At 43.2% G+C, this 20,858-nt stretch overlaps 1 protein-coding gene across 1 annotated transcript in view; it reads right to left on the bottom strand.

Moving 5' to 3' along the window:
• LOC144738394 (uncharacterized) overlaps window positions 1-20,858 on the bottom strand; it is a 53,806-nt gene that overhangs the window by 22,603 nt on the left and 10,345 nt on the right. The window contains 8 exon segments of the mRNA XM_078621429.1: window positions 3,110-3,281; window positions 4,030-4,828; window positions 4,831-5,605; window positions 5,607-5,670; window positions 5,672-5,950; window positions 7,091-7,215; window positions 10,328-10,360; window positions 13,784-14,962. Coding sequence (XP_078477555.1) covers window positions 3,110-3,281; window positions 4,030-4,828; window positions 4,831-5,605; window positions 5,607-5,670; window positions 5,672-5,950; window positions 7,091-7,215; window positions 10,328-10,360; window positions 13,784-14,962 — 3,426 coding nt within the window.

The following is a 20,858-nucleotide window of genomic DNA, read 5'->3' as shown; positions in this document are numbered from 1 at the left end:
TACTCGCGGAAAGCACCCGGCGTTAGCCCGGGGAAACATTTATTGAAAAATTTCTCAAAAAACTTAAAAACATAACATACAAAATTTTTTTTTTAGATGATTATCTCATTAATAAAATTTTTAATAAAACCCAACGCGTGGTGGAAAATAAACTTACACTCGAGCGTCAAGATTCGATTCTTTAGATCACGCACAGGAATCGAAGGTTGTAGATTTATTTAGAATCGGCCTATTCCTGTTTAATCGATACCACAAACGCTGAGCAGATATCGATTCACGCCACACACTTCATGGTCATTTCCCCCCCCCCTAAATACAAAAGTGTATTTTTTTAATTTTTGCATGGTGTACATTTTGCAAAGTACCCACATGGCAAATTTCAAGTTTGTTGCATGTCGGGAAGTACGCTAAACATTTTGAACAGACAACACATTAACAAATTTTCCTTTTATATATCGAAGACTAGCTTGACTACCCGGCTTCGCCCGGGATTTGGATTCACCAAGCCCGGCCGCCTTTGTCTCCCCAGTGGCGATGTTCACACACCACATCAGTTACTCGTTTGAGGCTGAGTCGACCTAGGGGATGCCCAGGACAAGAAAAAATAATCGTGGTGGCCGTGAGGGGGAATCGAACTCGGGTCGCCGGGTTCGTAGTGCAGCGCGCTCACCACACATCATCTCTAAAACACAGAAGTGAGATGGCTTTCTAAAGGTTGATCACTGGCCAGAGTTTTTGAGTTGCGAGAGCCACTCCAGAGATATATTTTAGAATAACAGTCACCACTAGCAGCACATTTCAGTGACACAGAATGGGTCGCAAAAGTTGCTCACTTGTGTGACATATTCAGCCTGCTCAACGTACTCAATCTGTAATTTCAGGGGAGATCGACAACTCTGTTCAATTCAGCAGATAAAGTGGCTGCATTCAAAGCCAAACTGGAATTATGGGGGCGACGAGTGAACATTGGAACTTTTGACATGTTTCAAACACTAGCAGAGATTTTGAAAGAGACTGAGCCAGGGCCTTTCTCCCAGCTGGTGCATTAAAACCTATCTCAGCTTTTAAAACAGTTTGAGCTTTACTTCCCAACCACAAAAGACCCCCGAACTGGGAAGGAATGGACCCGCGACCCATTTGTGAATAAGCCAGGTGAATCGACTTTGTCTGTGCTAGAAGAGGATCAACTGCTTGAGATCGCAAATGAAGGTGGCCTTAAAAGTATGTTTGAGACAACTTCAAATCTCTATACGTTCTGGATTAAAGTCAAGGCGGAATATCCTGAGATTGTCACAAAAGCACTGAAAAGCCTGCTTCCATTTCCAACATCCTATCTTTGTGAAGCAGGGTTTTCTGCAGTGACAGCAACCAAAACGAGATTATGGAGTAGACTGGACATAGGCAACACACTTCGGGTGTCACCGTCTCCCATCACCCCCAGATGGGACCATCTAGTTACAGGAAAACAAGCTCAGGGCTCCCACTGATTCTGCATTATGGCGAGTTTTATAATAATTTCATATTACAATATAATAATAATAACATAAATAAAGTGCACAATAAATATAATGCTCTTGAATCATCATCAAACCATCCCTGCACCCCCTCGCTGGTCCGTGAAAAAATAGTCTTCTTACTAATCGTGATAACACGAAGATTCTCGCTTTAACTTTTACTGATTATGTTTTAGTGTAATTCTATCAGGTCTCAGAATTCAGATCTCGCCGAAGGATACAGTTCTTATAATTAAGATCATTATGCATGAACTTAGGAAGGAACCACTCAAACACTTCTGTGTTAAGCAACTTTAATTTCTAAACGAAAACATAACACTCTAATATGCGAACTCTTATGCTTGGAATTGTCAACACTGTACTCCTGGAGATGTGCTCCTCATTGATCGGTACATTTAACCCTCAATGATTACGTTGTTAAACTGAGTAACAGAGCAATCGATTCATTCCTCAGAGTAACGCGAGCATAGGAAAAAGTCCTTAAAAATAATGTGACGATATTCATACGAACGGCAATAAAGAAACATGTCCCGAATGCAAAAGTAGACCTTAATGAATTCATTGGTAGATTATGTAATTCACTAAATGTCTTGGAACAATGGTGTGCGGCAGTGTGCCTGCTTCAGCAAATGCTCATCAATTGGCTAAGGCTTCAATAAAATCGCGGGCAAGATTCTGTGATCAAAAGAAAGATTTCAACACAATAGTCTCCCTGTGAGTGTGTGGATTCGTAACGTAGGTTTCTAAACGTTTTAGTTAATTAACAAAAAGAACGACTAAAAAACTTCTCAATGACCATATCCACGTGACTCAATGGGCAGCAATGTTCTTCACTATCAGCTAATACTTGACACACTCTTATCATTATTCTTATTATTATTAGTCCCGGTATGTGTGTGTTTGGTGGTTTTGTCTCCTTGATCAATTCTATGCGTCAGGTAGACGCTGGATGATACGTGGTATGCGAGTGTGGGGCAGGGTCATATACACAGCTTCCTCGCTCTCTCTCTCTCTCGCTCGGCGGCAGCTGGAGCTGCTGCCCACTGCTGGATGAAGAGTCGGCACGACGCTCGACGTCGGCGGTGCGCGATGATTCCGTCGTCAGATAGCGCCCGCAGCTCGTCTGCTAGTCGCCGTTCCTCACTCGTGTCTTGGTTCACAGCTGGTGATGGTCGGTGCGTGTGGCTCGAACCCACGGCGCTCTCCTCTTCCTCACGGGCGGCTGGTCAGGCTCTTTCCCCTGCTGGATGAGCTGAGTCGGCACGATGCTTGTCTTTGAAGGTGCTCGACAGTGCTCGCCGCTCGTCCGCTGGCAGCTGACACCCGTGCTCTGTGGTGCTGCTGTGCTCTCTCTCCGGCTCTGTGCTCTCTGGCGATGCCTGGTTGCGCGTGCAGCTGGTTCTCTACAATGCTGGCGTGGTCGATGCTTGGGCTTCCACCCTTTCTCCCGGTTGATTGCTCGTCGTTGCTCGTCACTATATCTCTCGGGCTGCAGCTGCTCATGGGAGCTGGCACTCAGTGTAGAATAACTTTGAGCGATACTTCTTCCGTCAGCGCCGAGCTCGTACTCGGTGACCAATTGCTACTCGACAAACCTCTTCATCCTTGGTTGATTGCAGAATTCCCACCCCAGCTTGCTGCTTGCAGTAAGTAACTCTTTGTGTTGATTTCGTAGACTCGTGGCTTCTGCTGGTGCAGCTCGTTGACGATGTGCCAGTCACGGGGGCAGGTTCCCCGGAGCCTGCCGATCGCAGCTGCTCGTGGGAGCTGGAACTCACTCTCAAAACTTGTAAGTTGTATTCGCACACTTCTTAAACAACTGTGAAAGCTTAGTACAATACAACTTATCGCAATCCTTGACTTTGCAAGCGACTCAAAACATCAGGATAAATGTAGAATAAAACTCTCAGCGATACTGTCGGTCCATGCCGAACTCAGCACCGAGCATCACCTAGTCCCCTCTTCTCTGCGAGACACAACACCCATTGTTGATCTCGAGGCCATGCCCCGGAGTCTGCCCTTCGCAGTACTCTCTGTCGCTTGTAGTCTTCTGTAACTTGCAGTAGTCTCGATGTATGCGTCGTGCCTCTGTTTTTACGTGAAATTCTCTCCCCTCGAATCGCCGTGTGGTTAGTCATAGGACACAATATATGTATTGTCTTTGAAACTGATTGGTCCACACCAGAGACAGCTTTCTTTCGAGCCTAGTATCAAACGGTGTTAATCCAGAGGACACCAAAAGGGGTGCTCTTAGAGTGTTTGTGATGAGATGAAACAAAACTCCGAGTTTCTGAGGCGATTAAGCAAGCACTATATAAATGCTAATATTATTATAACATAGTGAATGCTTGGGAGCTTATTGGCTCTTGCTCCTAGTTAGAGATCTACCCAACCCACAGGTCCGCAAATACTGACAGCTCTTACTCTGCAGGTTGAACCTAGGAATGGAGTGTTCAACTTCTTAAAGGCCTGTGACAAATGTGAATCTATTGGAGCTTCATTGTCTTAATCTTACACATCAACAAGTTCTCCATTTGACTTTGTATTGTCTAAGAAGTCCACCCACACCTCCACTTCCACAAACTGCTGGGAGTTGCCTCGCTCTGCCTCACAGTCAGAATTCTCCTCCTGCTTCACGTTGCCTCCATTGATGTGAAGGTCCAGTTTTGGAGTTGAATGTTCATCTTCACATTTGACCTTCACTTCTTCGCTCTTCACTGTCACTTCTTCGCTCTTCACCGTCGCCTCTTCAAATTTCACCTTGATACATTTCATAGTGTCCAAGCTGGAATTTACTTCTGGTTCTTTTTTCAGGAGGGATGGGCTCATTGCAGCACTTTGACTTTCACAAGTCGATTTCAGACTACACTCCTTGGGGATCTTCTGATGCCTGTGTGTTCTCTGGTGTCTATGAAGCTGTTGTGACTGTGCAAACGCCTTCCCGCACAGAGTGCACTTGAAAGGTTTCTCTCCTGTGTGTGTTCTCTGGTGTATTTTACGATTTGATGAATGTGAAAATGCCTTCTCACACACACTGCACTTGAAGGGGTTCTCTCCTTTGTGCATTCTCTGGTGGAGTTGAAGATAAGATGAACTTGAAAATGCCTTCCCACACACAGTGCACTTGAAGGGTTTCTCTCCTGTGTGTGTTATCTGGTGTTTTTTAAGATAAAATGAACTTAAAAATGCCTTCCCACACACACTACACTTGAAGGGTTTCTCTCCTGTGTGTGTTCTCTGGTGTTTTTTAAGATAAAATGAACTTGACAATGCCTTCCCACACACAGTGCACTTGAAGGATTTATCTCCTGTGGTGTTCTCTGGTGTATTTTAAGATAAGATGAATTTGAAAATGCCTTCCCACACACAGTGTACTTGAAGGCTTTCTCTCCTGTGTGTGTTCTCTGGTGTATTTTAAAATAAAATGAACTTGAAAATGCCTTCCCACACACAGTGCACTTGAAGGGTTTCTCTCCTGTGTGTGTTCTCTGGTGTATTTTAAGATTTGATGAATGTGAAAATGCCTTCTCACACACACTGCACTTGAAGGGGTTCTCTCCTTTGTGCATTCTCTGGTGGAGTTGAAGATAAGATGAACTTGAAAATGCCTTCCCACACACAGTGCACTTGAAGGGTTTATCTCCTGTGTGTGTTCTCTGGTGTATTTTAAGATAAGATGAACTTGAAAATGCCTTCCCACACACAGTGCACTTGAAGGCTTTCTCTCCTGTGTGTGTTCTCTGGTGTTTTTTAAGAGCAGATAAATCTGAAAATGCCTTCCCACACACACTACACCTGAAGGGTTTCTCTCCTGTGTGTGTTCTCTGGTGTATTTTAAGATAAAATGAACTTGAAAATGCCTTCCCACATACAGTGCACTTGAAGGGTTTCTCTCCTGTGTGTGTTCTCTGGTGTTTTTTAAGATAAGATGAACTTGAAAATGCCTTCCCACACACACTGCACTTGAAGGGTTTCTCTCCTGTGTGTGTTCTCTGGTGTATTTTAAGATAAAATGAACTTGAAAATACCTTCTCACACACAGTGCACTTGAAGACTTTCTCTCCTGTGTGTGTTCTCGGGTGTTTTTTTAAGATAAGATGATCTTGAAAATGCCTTCCCACACACACTACACTTGAAGGGTTTCTCTCTTGTGTGTTCTCTGGTGTATTCTAAGATAAGATAAACTTGAAAATGCCTTCGCACACACACTACACCTGAAGGGTTTCTCTCCTGTGTGTGTTCTCTGGTGTTTTTTAAGAGCAGATGAATCTGAAAATGCCTTCCCACAAACAGTGCACTTGAAGGCTTTCTTTCCCGTTGGAGATCTCTGGTCCTGTGTAAAATTTCCAGTAGAATCCATACTGTTTGCATACTGGTCCCATCGTTGTCTTTGTCTACCGAGCTGCGCTGAGTCCCTTTGCTCCATCAGACCAATTCTGCAGAGGAAGCATCAGAAGAAGCATCAGCTGCAGACAGAAAAAAAAAAATGTCCACACCATCTTCATCAGTATCGAGGCCCAGAGGAATCAATATATACACAGTCACACATGACATACACGTCTATATTTATCCACATATTCAAGATTATCCCCAATTCATCACACGGGCTGTTAAAGCACACAATGAGAGGGCAAATGGTTATAAATATGCCTGGAAGCACTAGTATCTTCAAAATAAATGTTAACCCAAAACACCAAGCACACAATTTCGGCTGCCTGGCTGCAAAAGTAGTATTTATAAAAGCAAATTTCAGCTAACATAGCAAAGGCTGTTGGGAATAATACTATTTGTATTATGCAGAAATGCATCAATAAATTTTCAATCTCAACTTTAGAGGTGTGAAGCCAGGCTCAGATTTGCTTGAATGCTTGGATAAACAGATATAACTTCAGCAGCATATGTGCTGTTAATTTCCTGTTTCCATTCTTCCAAAAAGTTCCAGAGGGGAACTAAAATAAACGATTGTTTTGATTTTACCTCCATGTTCAATAGTTAATATTATTTACTGCAAATACAAACTTGACACTGTCACACACTGGCATGGTAAAAAGTGGTTGTGTCCAGAACCATGCCTAGCCGCCTTCATCTGCTCAGTATTGCTGCTTCCTCACTTCACCATGTAATTAATTTAAGATCAATAAATATAGCAGAGGCCCACAAGCAGTTCAGCTTTCACTTATCAATCATGTTTGCTGTCGGTGATAATCAAACTAATCATAATGCAGTGAAATAACTGCACCACAGCTCCCCACGAAGATAAACTCTGAAATACACATACATTTCATATGCATCATTAACATATATAAACAAATATCCACCATTCATGACGAATTTCAAGTAACCTTATCCCAGTGCTAATGCCATGATAGGTGCAATTTAAGGCCATGTAAGTGCGGATTCCTTGTCAGCAGGTAATGATCCAGGTGTCAAGGGATGACTGACAGATGAACCAGATGTGCTCCCCACTGTCTTGCTGGGTTTTAGGAACCCAGCGTTCCACCTATTCATGTGGGCGTTGCTCTTCCGACCTCATCGTTGTTGCAGAGAAAATATATATTAACTGCCCTGCAGCATACCTCACGGACCTCCTCCACAGACGCCAATCTTGACACTGCCAGCACCAGTCATCGGCAGGTCCGATCACCTTCATATCCTCCAATCTCTTCTCTAGCCAATGCCATGTCTGTTCAGCCCCTAATATCTGGACAAACAAAAGATGCTTGAGCATGCAGTGTCTGGGAATGCGGGATTCATGACCGAACCAATGCAGCCACGCCTGCCAAAGAGACTCAAGATGATATTCTATATTGATATCTTCAGGATCTGTAAGTTTCTAATACAAAATAAGTCTGCTTGGATAGAGGATGAATCATAGGCAGGACAGCCTTCATTGTATAAGCCAGCAGAGATGGTAATTTAAATCAGTTCATATTCTGAATCCACAGAGTAATATCTGTAGCCAAGAAGAATCACAGCTTTATTCGTTAGTTTCTAAAAATGCTTGTCCTGGTGAGGGTCGCAGTGGCAACATGCTGAGAAGGGCAGTCCAGGCCTCCCTTTCCCTGGCGACAGACTCTAGCTCATCCTGGGGAATTCCCAAGCCTTCCCAGGCCAGCCGAGTGACATAGTCCCGCCAGCATGTCCTGGGCCAGCCCTGGGGTCTTCAACCCAGTGGGACGTGTCTGGTAGAGTTCCAGGGGGAGTCTATTGGGGGGCATCCTTACATACATTCTATATTGATATCAGCCCTTGAGCCAGGCCCAGGGGTTGTGTTCACCAACAAGCGCCTGGTGGCCGCGTGATGGCCAAGTGGTGCAATCCTGTGCGTCAAACATCCGCAGGATGAAGGGTGAGAGGCGGGTGCGATTCCAGCATAGCAGGGAGAAGGATGGTCTCAGGTGTCAATTTTGTTTCCAGATAAAAGGGTAAAAAAAACAATTATGATATTTTGCTACTGGCAAAGGAGGTTCCAATGGTGTAAATGCGTACCACGAGCTCTCATACTCTGATGGTACATTGTCTTTGAGTTGTACGCCTTTTGGTGTCATCTGGTCCAACACCATGTGAGACTAGGCTCTAAGAAAAGCTGTCTCGGGTGTGGCCCAATCAATTTCAAGGACAGTGCATACATTATCAGAGTTGTGTTTTTGTTTGCATTCTGACCGCAGGTATTGTGGTCAATGCAAACATGACTCCTCGTAAAAAAAGGTGTCAGTTTTGTTGCCAGATAAAAGGGTAAAAAAACAATTATCATATTTTGCTACTGGCAAAGGAGGTTCCAATGGTGCATTGGGAGCTCCTCAAACTACGTAGTTATTTATTGATTTAAAGCTTTCGTGACTGCAGGAATTATACTCTTTGGGTCTTTCGGTCAAGTCGCGTACATAGAAAATAGATCACGACGTTTCGATTGCAACACAAGCAATCGTCTTCAGGTGAGAGAAAAAGCTGCTGAGACAAGGTCTTATATAGGCCTGAGATGGGTGCATCAAGGTAGGTGGGTGGAGCTAGAGATGGTCCAACCAATTGAAATAAACAGAGAAACCGTATACAAAAAATATCCCAAGACAAAAAGAATTGTACAAATCTGTAAATGATAAAAGGGGAAAAGCCTCTTCTTATATTTTGCTACTGGGAAAGGAGAGGTCCCATGATGTAGCTGCTCACCCTGAGCCGTCATTGTTCTGATGGTGGCGTTGTCTTTGTGCTGTGTACGCCTTTTGGCGCTGTCCTCTGGTCTAACACCGTTTGAAACTAGGCTCGAAAGAAAGCCGTCTCTGGTGTGGACCAATCAGTTTCACAGACAATGCACAGATTATCACAGCATGTGTTTTGTTTGCATATTGATCGCGAGTATATTGTGGTTAATACAGACGCGATTGCTTGCAAAAGGTTTCAGGTCGGCGTTTAAACATCTTAACACCTACATTTTTATTTCAAGCTTTCGTGACTGCAGGGATTCATATTCTTGATTCTTTCGGTAAAGTCATCAAGTAGAAGGGAAATAATAAAATATGAAACGATTAAAATTTCTCACGTTTCGATTGCAACACGAGCAATCATCGTCAAATGTGAAAAACAAAGCAAGAAATTTTTCCTAAATTTTCATACATTTTCTGGCTGTTTTTCACACCGAAAGTCACGTTGAAGAAAAACAATAAAATAAAAACATTTCTCACGACGTTTCCACTGCAACACGAGCAATCATCGTCGGGTGTGAAAAACACGTTAAGAAAATTTTCCAAAAATTTCTTGCTGTTTTTCACACCTAAAGTCACGTAGAAGAAAAACAATAAAATAAAAGATAAAATAAAAATTCCCACGACGTTTCGACTGCAACACGAGCAATCATCGTCGGGTGTGAAAAACACGGCAATAAAATTTTCCAAAAATTTCTTACTGTTTTTCACACCTAAAGTTACGTAGAAGAAAAACAATAAAATAAAAAATAACATAAAAATTCTCACGTTTCGACTGCAATACGAGCAATCATCGTCATGTGTGATAAACACACCAAGAAAATAATCCAAAATTTTCAAAAAATGTCTTGCTGTTTTTCACACCTCAAGTCACGTAAAAGAAAAACAATAAAATAAAAAAAGAAAACATGTCACGACGTTTCGACTGCAACACGAGCAATCATCGTCAGCTGTGAAAAACACAGCAAGACAATTTTCCAAAATTTAGAAAAATTTTCTTGCTGTTTTTCACACCTAGTCACGTAGAAGAAAAATAAAATAAATAAAAATTCTCACGACGTTTCAACTGCAACACAAGCAATCAGGTGTGAAAAACACAGCAAGAAAATTTTATACAATTAAAAAAAATTCTTGCTGTTTTTCACACCGTCACGTAGAAGAAAAACAGAATAAAAAATTATCACGTTTTGACTGCAACACGAGCAATCATCTTCGGGTGTGAAAAACACGGAAAGAAATTGTATTACTTTATTATGTCCCTTCTATGTGACTTTACCGAAAGAACCAATAATATCTTAACACCTGTTTTGTTGCCAAAAAAGGGGAAAAAACCTCTTCTTATATTTTGCTACTGGCAAAGGAGGTCCCATGAAGTAGTGAGCCAGATGAAGACGAATTAAACTTAAGCAGAGAATTAAAGCAAATGCAATCAGGCGAGAGCAGGCGGCAAGGCCCCGCGTGGCTAGACCCCGCGTTGTAATGTTCCAACCTGGACATCGATTCCATACTCGCAGCTACTCAATTGATATCCCTACGAGAGAGAGACGGAGAGAGGCTCTACCTGGGTAAACAACAACAACCACCACGACAACACCCACGATGTTAGCTTCTCACCTCGGATCTGTGAGAGCGAGCCCGGTGTAGCAGCTCGTGACGTCATGCGGCAGCAGGAAGCGACTTGACGTCACTTGCGGTGTTCAACACAATCCCCTCCCCCAACGAGCGGCAGTGTAACTGAATAAATTATGTTAATGAGACGGGCTCATGTCCAGTGATGAGGCGTGGATGCTGAACCAGTCACAATGAACTAGCGACAGCATTTATGAATAAATTATGTAAATTAACCGCCAGTTGATAGTTTGTTTCATTTATTAGGTACTGCCTGGAGCAGGGGTCGGCAACCTACGGCTCCGGAGCCGCATGCGGCTCTTTACGGGCTGCTTCTTGACGATATGTACGTATGTACAGTATGTACTCAGATGCATTGCGGCTCTTGAAATACTGAATTTTGTACCGAATTGGAAAGAAATGGCTCTTCTTGTTATTTTAGTTGCCGACCCCTGGCCTGGAGGAAGAATGTAGTGAAAAACTTCTCAAGAAAATTAAAAACATAACATATACAAATGAATTTTTTTTTCTTATTCTTATGAATAATTTTTTTAATAAAATGTAAATAAATCCCAACGCGCGATGGAAAATAAACTTACGCTCGCGCGTCAAAATTCGATTCTTTAGATCGCGCAAAGCAATCGAAGGTTGTAGATTTATTTAGAATCGACCTATTCCCTTTTAATCGATACCACAAACGCTCAGCAGATATCGATTCTCGCCACACACTTCATGGTCATTCCCCCCCCCCCCCAAAATACAAAAGTTTATTTTTTTATTATTTTTTCATGGTGTACATTTTGCAAAGTACCCACATGGCAAATTTCAAGTTTGTTGCATGTTGGGAAGTACAGCTAAACATTTTGAACAGACAACACATTCACAAATTTTCCTTTCATATATTGAAGACTAGCTTGACTTCCCCGGCTTCGCCCGGGACTTGGATTCACCACGCCCGGCCGCCTTTGTCTCCCCAGTGGCGATGTTCACACACCACATCAGTTACTCGTTTGAGGCTGAGTCGACCTAGGGGAAGCCCAGGACCAGTAAAAATAATCGTGGTGGCCGTGAGCGGGAACCGAACTCGGATCGCCGGGTTCGTAGCGCAGCGCGCTCACCACACATCATCTCTAAAACACAGAAGTGAGATGGCTTTCTAAAGGTAGATCACTGGCCAGAGTTTTTGAGTTGCGAGAGCCACTCCAGAGACATCTTTTAGAAAAACAGTCACCACTGGCAGCACATTTCAGTGACACAGAATGGGTCGAAAAACTTGCTCACTTGTGACATATTAAGCCAGTCAACGTACTCAATGAGTCATTTCAAGGGAGATCGACAACTCTGTTCAATTCGGCAGATAAAGTGGCTGCATTCAAAGCCAAACTGGAATTATGGGGGCGACAAGTGAACATTGGAACTTTTGACATGTTTCAAACACTAGCAGAGATTTTGAAAGAGACTGAGCCAGGGCCTTTCTCCCAGCTGGTGCATTAAAACCTACTCTTGTGCTTGGAATTGTCAACACAGTACTCCTGGAGATGTGCTCCTCATTGATCCGTATATTTAAAACCCTCAATGATTACGTTGTTAAACTGGGTAACAGAGCAATCGGTTAATTTCTCAGAGTAACGCGAGCATATACGGCGATAGTAAAAAGTCCGTAAAAATCAATGTGACGATATTCATACGAACGGCAATAAAGAAACATGTCCCGAATGCAAAAGTAGACCTCAATGAATTCATTGGTAGATTATGCAATTAACTAAATGTCTTGGAACAATGGTGTGCGGCAGTGTGCCTGCTTCAGCAAATCCTTATCAATTGGCTAATGCTACAATAAATTCGCGGGCAAGATTCTGTGATCAAAATAAATATTTCAACACAAGTCTCCCTGTGAGTGTGTGGATTCGTAACATAGGTTTATAAACGTTTAGTTTCGTCAATGAATTCATCGGTACAGTTAAAATAAACAAAAAGAACGACTAAAACACTTCTGAACGACCGTATCCACGTGACTCAATGGGCAGCAATGTCCTTCATTATCAGCTAATAGTTGACACTCTCTTATCATTATTCTTCTCATTATTAGTCCTGGTATGTGTGTTTGGTGGTTTTGTCTCCTTGATCAATTCTTTGCGTCAAGCAGACGCTGGGTGATACGTGGCGAGAATGTGTGGGGGAGGGTCACACACACAGCTTCCTCGCTCTCTCTCGCTTGGCGGCAGCTGGAGCTGCTGCCCACTGCTGAATGAAGAGTCGGCACGACGCTTGCCGTCGGCGGTGCGCGATGATTCCGTCGTCAGATAGCGCCCGCAGCTCGTCTGCTGGTCGCCGTTCCTCACTCTTGTCTTGGTTCACAGCTGGTGCTGGTCGGTGTGTGTGGGTCGAACCCACGGCGCTCTCCTCTTCCTCACGGGCGGCTGGTCAGGCTCTTTCCCCTGCTGGATGAGCTGAGTCGGCACGACGCTTGTCTTTGAAGGTGCTCGACAGCGCTCGCCGCTCGTCCGCTGGCAGCTGACACCCTTGCTCGGTGGCGCTGCTGTGCTCTCTCCGGCTCCGTGCTCTCTGGCGATGCCTGGTTGCGTGTGCAGCTGGTTCTCTGCGATGCTGGCTTGGTCGATGCTTGGGCTTCCACCCTTTCTCCCGGTTGATTGCTCGTCGTTGCTCGTCACTCTATCTCTCGGGCTGCAGCAGCTCGTGGGAGCTGGCACTCACTCTCAAAACTTGTAAATTGTATTCGCACACCTCTTAAACAACTGTGAAAGCTTAGTACAATAAAACTTATCGCAATCCTTGACTTTGCAAGAGACTCAAAACATCAGGATGAATGTAGAATAAAACTCTCAGCGATACTCTGTCGGTCCATGTCGAACTCAGCACCAAGCATCACCTCGCCCCTCTTCTCTGCGAGACAACACCCATTGTTGATCTCGAGGCCATGCCCCGGAGTCTGCCCGTCGCAGTACTCTCTGTCGCTTGTAGTCTTCTGTAACTCGCAGTAGTCTCGATGTATGGGTCGTGTCTCTGTCTTTACGTGAATTTCTCTCCCCTCGGATCACCGTGTGGTTAGTCATAGGACACAACATATGCATTGTCTTTGAAACTGATTGGTCCACACCAGAGACAGCTGTCTTTAGAGCCTAGTATCAAACGGTGTTAATCCAGAGAACGCCAAAAGGCGTGCACTTTAAGTATTTGTGATGAGATGATACAAAACTCCGAGTTGCTGAGGTGATTAAGCAAGCACCATATAAATGCTAATATTATTATAACATAGTGAATGCTTGGGAGCTTATTGGCTCTCGCTCCTAGTTAGAGATCTACCCAACCCACAGGTCCGCAAATACTGACGGCTCTTACTCTGCAGGTTGAACCTAGGAATGGAGTGTTCAACTTCACGTTCTTTTCATTAAAGGCCTGTGACAAATGTGAATCTATTGGAGCTTCATTGTCTCAAGCTTACACATCTACAGGTTCTCCATTTGACTTTGTATTGTCTAAGAAGTCCACCCACACCTCCACTTCCACAAACTGCTGGGAGTTGCCTTGCTCTGCCTCATAGTCAGAATTCTCCTCCTGTTTCACGTTGCCTCCATTGATGTTAAGGTCCGATTTTGGAGTTGAATGTTCATCTTCACATTTTACCTTCACTTCTTCGCTCTTCACTGTCACTTCTTCGCTGGTCACTGTCGCCTCTTCAAATTTCACCTTGATACATTTCATAGTGTCCAAGCTGGAATTTACTTCTGGTTCTTTTTTCAGGAGGGGTGGGCTCATTGCAGCACTTTGACTTTCACAAGTCGATTTCAGACTACACTCTTTGGGGGTCTTCTGATGCCTGTGTGTTCTTTGGTGTCTATAAAGATGTGATGACCGTGCAAACGCCTTCCCGCACAGAGTGCACTTGAAGGGTTTCTCTCCTGTGTGTGTTCTCTGGTGTATTGTAAGATAATTTGAACTTGAAAATGCCTTCCCACACACAGTGCACTTGAATGCTTTCTCTCCTGTGTGTGTTCTCTGGTGCATTTTAAGATAATATGAACATGAAAATGCCTTCCCACACACACTGCACTTAAAGGGTTTCTCTCCTGTGTGCGTTCTCTGGTGCTTTTTAAGATGTGATGACTGTGAAAATGCCATCTCACACACGCTGCACTTGAAGGGTTTGTCTCCTGTGTGTGATCTCTGGTGTATTTTAAGATAAGACAAACTTGAAAATGCCTTCCCACACACACTGCACTTGAAGGGTTTCTCTCCTGTGTGCATTCTCTGGTGTATTTTAAGATAATATAAACTTGAAAATGCCTTCCCACACACACTGCACATACAGGGTTTCTCTCCTGTGTGTGTTCTCTGGTGGATCTGTAAACATGATGACCATGCAAATGCCTTCTCACACACAGTGCACTTGAAGGGTTTCTCTCCTGTGTGTGTTCTCTGGTGTTTTTTAAGATCAGATGAATCTGAAAATGCCTTCCCACACACAGTGCACTTGAAGGGTTTCTCTCCCATTGGAGATCTCTGGTCCTGTGTAAAATTTCCAGTACAATCCATGCTGTTTGCATACTGGTCCCATTGTTGTCTTTGTCTACCGAGCCGCGCTGAGTGCCTTTGCTCCATCACACCAATTCTGCAGAGGAAGCATCAGAAGCATCAGCTGCAGACAGAAAAAATGTCCACACCATCTTCATCAGTATCGAGGCACAGAGGAATGAATATATACACAGTCACACATGACTTACACGTCTATATTTATTAATATATTCAAGATTATCCCCAATTCATCACACAGGCTGTTAAGACACACAATGAGAGGCCAAAAGGTTATAAATATGCCTGGAAGCCCGAGTATCTTCAAAATAAATGTTAACCCAAAACACCAAGCACACAATTTCGGCAGCCTGGCTGCAAAAGTAGTATTAATCAAAGCAAATTTCAGCTAACATAGCAAAGGCTGTTGGGAATAATACTATTTGCATTATGCGGAAATGCATAAATAAATGTTCAATCGCAACTTTAGAGGTGTGAAGCCAGGCTCAGATTTGCTTGAATGCTTGGATGAACAGATCGAACTTCAGCAGCATATGTGCTGTTAATACTGGTAGGAACGAAGTGGACCAGCCTACAATAGATTATATCGTCCGTCCGTCCGTGTAGCAACATCGCCCCCTACTGCAAACACTTGACATGACCCTACAAAAACCTTTAGACTCAGTGACGCTTTCCTGGCTAAACAAGTGTAACATTCCCTTATAATTCCCTCAGATAGCTTTTAATAATAACATTTAAATTAATGAGGCTTTCCTGGCTAAACAAGTGTAACATTCCCTTATAATTCCTTGAGATAGCTTTTAATTAAAACTTTTAAATTAAAATTTTACTCACAGCGGCCTAAAGCCTACAGCTAGGCCTAAAGCCTCGACCTACGCCTCAAACTCTCCCTTCGTATCGTACCCCCGCGTGTGTGCGAGGGAGTTAATGTTTAACAATGTTACATTCCCTGATGCTTTTAAATAGAAACATTTAAATGTAAAGCTTTTACATAAATAATAAAAACATTTAAATTTAAAATTAACTCACGGCGGCCTAAAGCCTACAGCTAGGCCTAAAGCCTAGAAATAGGCCTCAAACTCTCCCTTCGTATCGTACCCCCGCGTGTGTGAAAGGGAGTTAATGTTTAACAATGTTACATTCCCTGATGTTTTTAAATAGAAACATTTACATTTAAAGCTTTTACATAAATAATTAAAACATTTAAATTAAAAATTAACTCACAGCAGCCTAACGCCTACAGCTAGGCCTAAAGCCTAGACCTTGGCCTCACACTCTCCCTTTGTATCGTCCGATTCGGTGTAGCAACATCGCCCCCTACTGCAAACACTTGGTAGGACCCTACAAAAACATTTAGACTCATTTGGGCTTTCCTGGCTAAACAAGTGTAATAATACATTATGTTTATAATCTTTGGTTATTCGTTCCTACCAGCCCACACCGCAGGGTCCTGTTTTCCTGTTTCCATTCTTCCAAAAAGTTCCAGAGGGAAACTAAATAAGCGATTGTTTTGATTTAACCTCCATGTTCAATAGTGAATATAATTTACTGCAAATACAAACTTGACACTGTCACACACTGGCATGGTAAAAAGTGGTGGTGTGTCCAGAACCATGCCTGGCCGCCTTCATCTGCTCAGTATTGACGCTTCCTCACTTCACCATGTAATTAATTTAAGCTCAATCAACATAGCAGAGTCCCACAAGCAGTTCAGCTTTCACTTATCAATCATGTTTGCTGTCGGTGATAATCAAACTAATTGTTGAGTTCATAATGCAGTGAAATAACTGCACCACAGCTCCCCACAAAGATAAACTCTTAAATACACGTACATTTCACACGCATCATTAACATACATAAACAAAAATCCACCATTCATGACGAATTGCAAGTAACCTTATCCCAGTGCTAATGCCATGATAGGTGCAATTTAAGGCCATGTAAGTGTGAATTCCTTGTCAGCAGGTAATGGGAATGATCCAGGTGTCAAGGGATGGCTGTCAGATGAACCAGCTGTGCTCCCCACTGTCTTGCTAGGTTTTAGGAACCCAGCGTTCCACCTATTCATGTGGGCGTCGCTCTTCCGACCTCATCGTTGTTGCAGAGAAAATATCTATTAACTGCCCTGCAGCATACCTGCAAGGCAGTTAATATGGTGCTGGACCAGATGATGCCAAAAGGCGTACAACTCAAAAAAGGTGTCAGTTTTGTTGCCAGATAAAAGGATAAAAAAACAACTATCATATTTTGCTACTGGCAAAGGAGGTTCCAATGGTGTAAATGCTTACCCAGACCTCTCACACTCTGATGGTGCATTGTCTTTGAGTTGTACGCCTTTTGGCGTCATCTGGTCCAACACCATGTGAGACTCGGCTAAGAAAAGCTGTCTCGGGTGTGGACCAATCAATTTCAAGGACAGTGCAAACATGACTTCTTGTAAAAAAAAGTATCAGTTTTGTTGCCAGATAAAAGGGTAAAAAAACTATTACAGTGATACCTCAGTTCACGAACTTAATTCGTGAATTGACTCTGGTCGCGAACCGAATTGGTCGTGAACCGAGGCACATTTTCCCATAGGGTTCAATGTAAATCCGGTTAATCCGTTCTGACCTTTTTTTTTTGGTTTTTGAAGCACAAAAATATGAAACAAATTACAATACACATTAGTACTGTACAGTATAGTAATGTATAAAGAGAGAACACTAACCTTGGTTTAGATGACTTCAGTAAGCACTCAAACAGGTGAACTGTACAATACAGTAAGTACAGTATTGTACAGTACAGTAGTACAGTACAGTACTGTATGTGCTAAAAAGCACACCAAAAAGCAAAAAGTCACTGAAAGTGTCTTCACAGTACTCACAGTACTTCTTTCTGTGTCTCTTCTTCTCTCCACGATCTTCCTACAGGAAGTCACGACCATGTGACAGCCTGGAAATAGCATTAAAATGGCCGCGGCTCCTGTTCGTGAACTGAAGCGGAGTTCGTGAACCGAGTTGTTCGTGAACAGAAGCGTTCGTGAACAGAGGTATCACTGTATCATATTTTGCTACTGGCAAAGGAGGTCCCAATGGTGCATTGGGAGCTTCTCAAACTACATAGTTATTTATTTATTTAAAGCTTTCGTGACTTAAGGAATTAATACTATTTGGGTCTTTCGGTCAAGTCAAGTTACATAGAAAATAATAGATCACGACGTTTCGATCGCAACACAAGCAATCGTCTTCATGTGAGAGAAAAAGCTGCTGAGACAAGGTCTTATATAGGCCTGAGATTGGTGCATCAAGGTAGGTGGGTGGAGCTAGAGATGGTCCAACCAATTGAAATAAACACGGAGAAACCGTATACAAAAAATATCCCAAGACAAAAAAATAGTACAAATCTGTAAATGATAAAAGGGGAAAAGCCTCTTCTTATATTTTGCTACTGGGAAAGGAGGTCCCATGATGTAGCTGCTCACCCCGAGCTGTCATTGTTCTGATGGTGGTGTTGTATTTGTGCTGTACGCCTTTTGGTGCTGTACTCTGGTCTAACACCGTTTGAGACTAGGCTCGAAAGAAAGCCTTCTCTAGTTTGGACCAATCAGTTTCACAGACAATGCATAGATTATCACAGCATGTGTTTTGTTTGCATATTGATCGCGAGTATATTGTGGTTAATACAGGTAGGAACAATGTTCCACACTGCCCACCAGGGATTTATTGTCTGTCTGTCATGCATAAATAAATATATAATACACACAGCTCTTTGATTGGTGGAGACCTTACAAACAGCTCTTTGATTGGTGGAGACCTACTGCCGGGTACGGAGAGGGGAGGTGCCTAAGGGAAGAGGGTCAGGGGAGGGGCCTAAGGGAGGGGGGTAATGGGAGGGGCCTAAGCAAGGGGGAGGGGCCGATAGTTAAGGGGGCTGGCTACCTGGCTGGCTGCCTGGCTGCCTCAAGTCAAGTTATTTTTTATACAGGTAGGAACAACAGGTTCCACACTGCCCACCAGGCATGAGTTGTCTGGCTGTCGTGCACGAATGCGCTGTCCAACCAAGTTCCTACCTGCCCACTCCGAAGGAACGTGCTGCAGACACGATTCCTTGCAAAAGGTTTCAGTTCGGCGCATTAACATCTTAACACCTAAATTTTTATTTGAAGCTTTCCTGACTGCAGGGATTCATATTCTTGGTTCTTTCGGTAAAGTCATCAAGTAGAAGCGAAATAATAAAATAATAAAAATATTAAACAATTAAAGTTTCTCACGACGTTTCGATTGCAACACGAGCAATCATCGTCAGGTGTGAAAAACACAGCAAGACATTTTTCTAAACATTTCTTGCTGTTTTTCACACCTAAAGTCACGTAGAAGAAAAAAAATAAAATAAAACAATTCTCACGACGTTTCGACTGCAACACGAGCAATCATCGTCAGCTGTGAAATCCACAGCAATAAATTGTATTACTTTATTATTTCCCTTCGACGTGACTTTACCGAAAGAACCAAGAATATCTTAACACCTGTCTCAGTTGCCAGAAAAGGGGAAAAAACCTCTTCTTATATGTTGCTACTGGGAAAGGAGGTCCCATGAAGTGGTGAGCCAGATGAAGACGAATTAAACTTAAGCAGAGGAATAAAGCAAATGCAATCAGGCGAGGGCAAGAGGCAAGGCCCCGCGTGGCTAGGCCCCGCGTTGTAATGTTCCAACCTGGACATCGATTCCATACTCGCTGCGACTCAATTGATATCCCTACGAGAGAGAGACGGAGAGAGGCTCTACCTGGGTAAACAACAACAATCACCACGACAAGAACAACCACCACGATGTTAACTTCTCACCTTGGATCTGTAAGAGCGCGCGCGGTGCAGCAGCTTCACGATATAAAGTGACGTCACGCGGCAGCAAGCGGTGACATTACGTCACTGGCGGGCTTGAACACAATCCCCTCCCCCAACGAGCGGAGGTAACTGAATAAATTATGTTAATGAGACGGGCACATGTGCAGAGATGAGGCGTGGATGCTGAAGCCGTCGCAATGAACGAGCGATAGCATTTATGAATAAATTATGTTAATTAACCGCCAGTTGATATTTTCAGTTTAATTTATTAGGTACTAGCGGGAAGCACCCGGCGTTGCCCGGGGGAAACATTTATTGAAAAACTTCTCAAAAAACTTAAAAACATAACATACACAAATGAAAAAAAATTAGATTTTCATCTTATTCATAAAATACAAATTTTAATATTTTTTTATAAATTTTAATAAAACCCAACGCGCGGTGGAAATAAACTTGTGGCTCGCCCGTCAAGATTTGATTCTTTAGATAGCGCAAAGGAATCGAAGGTTGTAAATGTATTTAGAATCGGCTTATTCCGTTTGATCTATACCACAATGGCTCAGCAGATATCGATTCTCGCCAAACACTTCATGGTCATTCCCCCCCCCCCAAAATACAAATGTTTATTTTTTGTATAATTTTTGCATGGTGTACATTTTGCAAAGTACCACAGGGAAAATTTCAAGTTTGTTGCATGTCGGGAAGTACGCTAAACATTTTGAACAGACAACACATTCACAAATTTTCCTTTTATATATAGACTAGCTTGACGACCCGGCTTCGCCCGGGACTTGGATTCACCACGCCCTGCCGCCTTTGTCTCCCCAGTGGCGATGTTCAAACACCACATCAGTTACTCGTTTGAGGTTGAGTCGACCTAGGGGAAGCCCAGGACCAATAAAAATAATCGTGGTGGCCGTGAGCGGGAATTGAACTCGGGTCGCCGGGTTCGTAGCGCAGCGCGCTCACCACACATCATCTCTAAAACACAGAAGTGAGATGGCTTTCTAAAGGTAGATCACTGGCCAGAGTTTTTGAGTTGCGAGAGCCACTCCAGAGATATCTTTTAGAAAAACAGTCACCACTGGCAGCACATTTCAGTGACAGAATGGGTCGTAAAACTTGCTCACTTGTGTGACAAACAGGTCCCTGCGGGGTGGGCT

Source organism: Lampetra planeri, chromosome 82 (assembly GCF_965212315.1).
Source record: "Lampetra planeri chromosome 82, kcLamPlan1.2.h2, whole genome shotgun sequence".
Classification (NCBI taxonomy): domain Eukaryota; kingdom Metazoa; phylum Chordata; class Hyperoartia; order Petromyzontiformes; family Petromyzontidae; genus Lampetra; species Lampetra planeri.
This window is presented reverse-complemented; position numbering and strand designations above follow the sequence as displayed.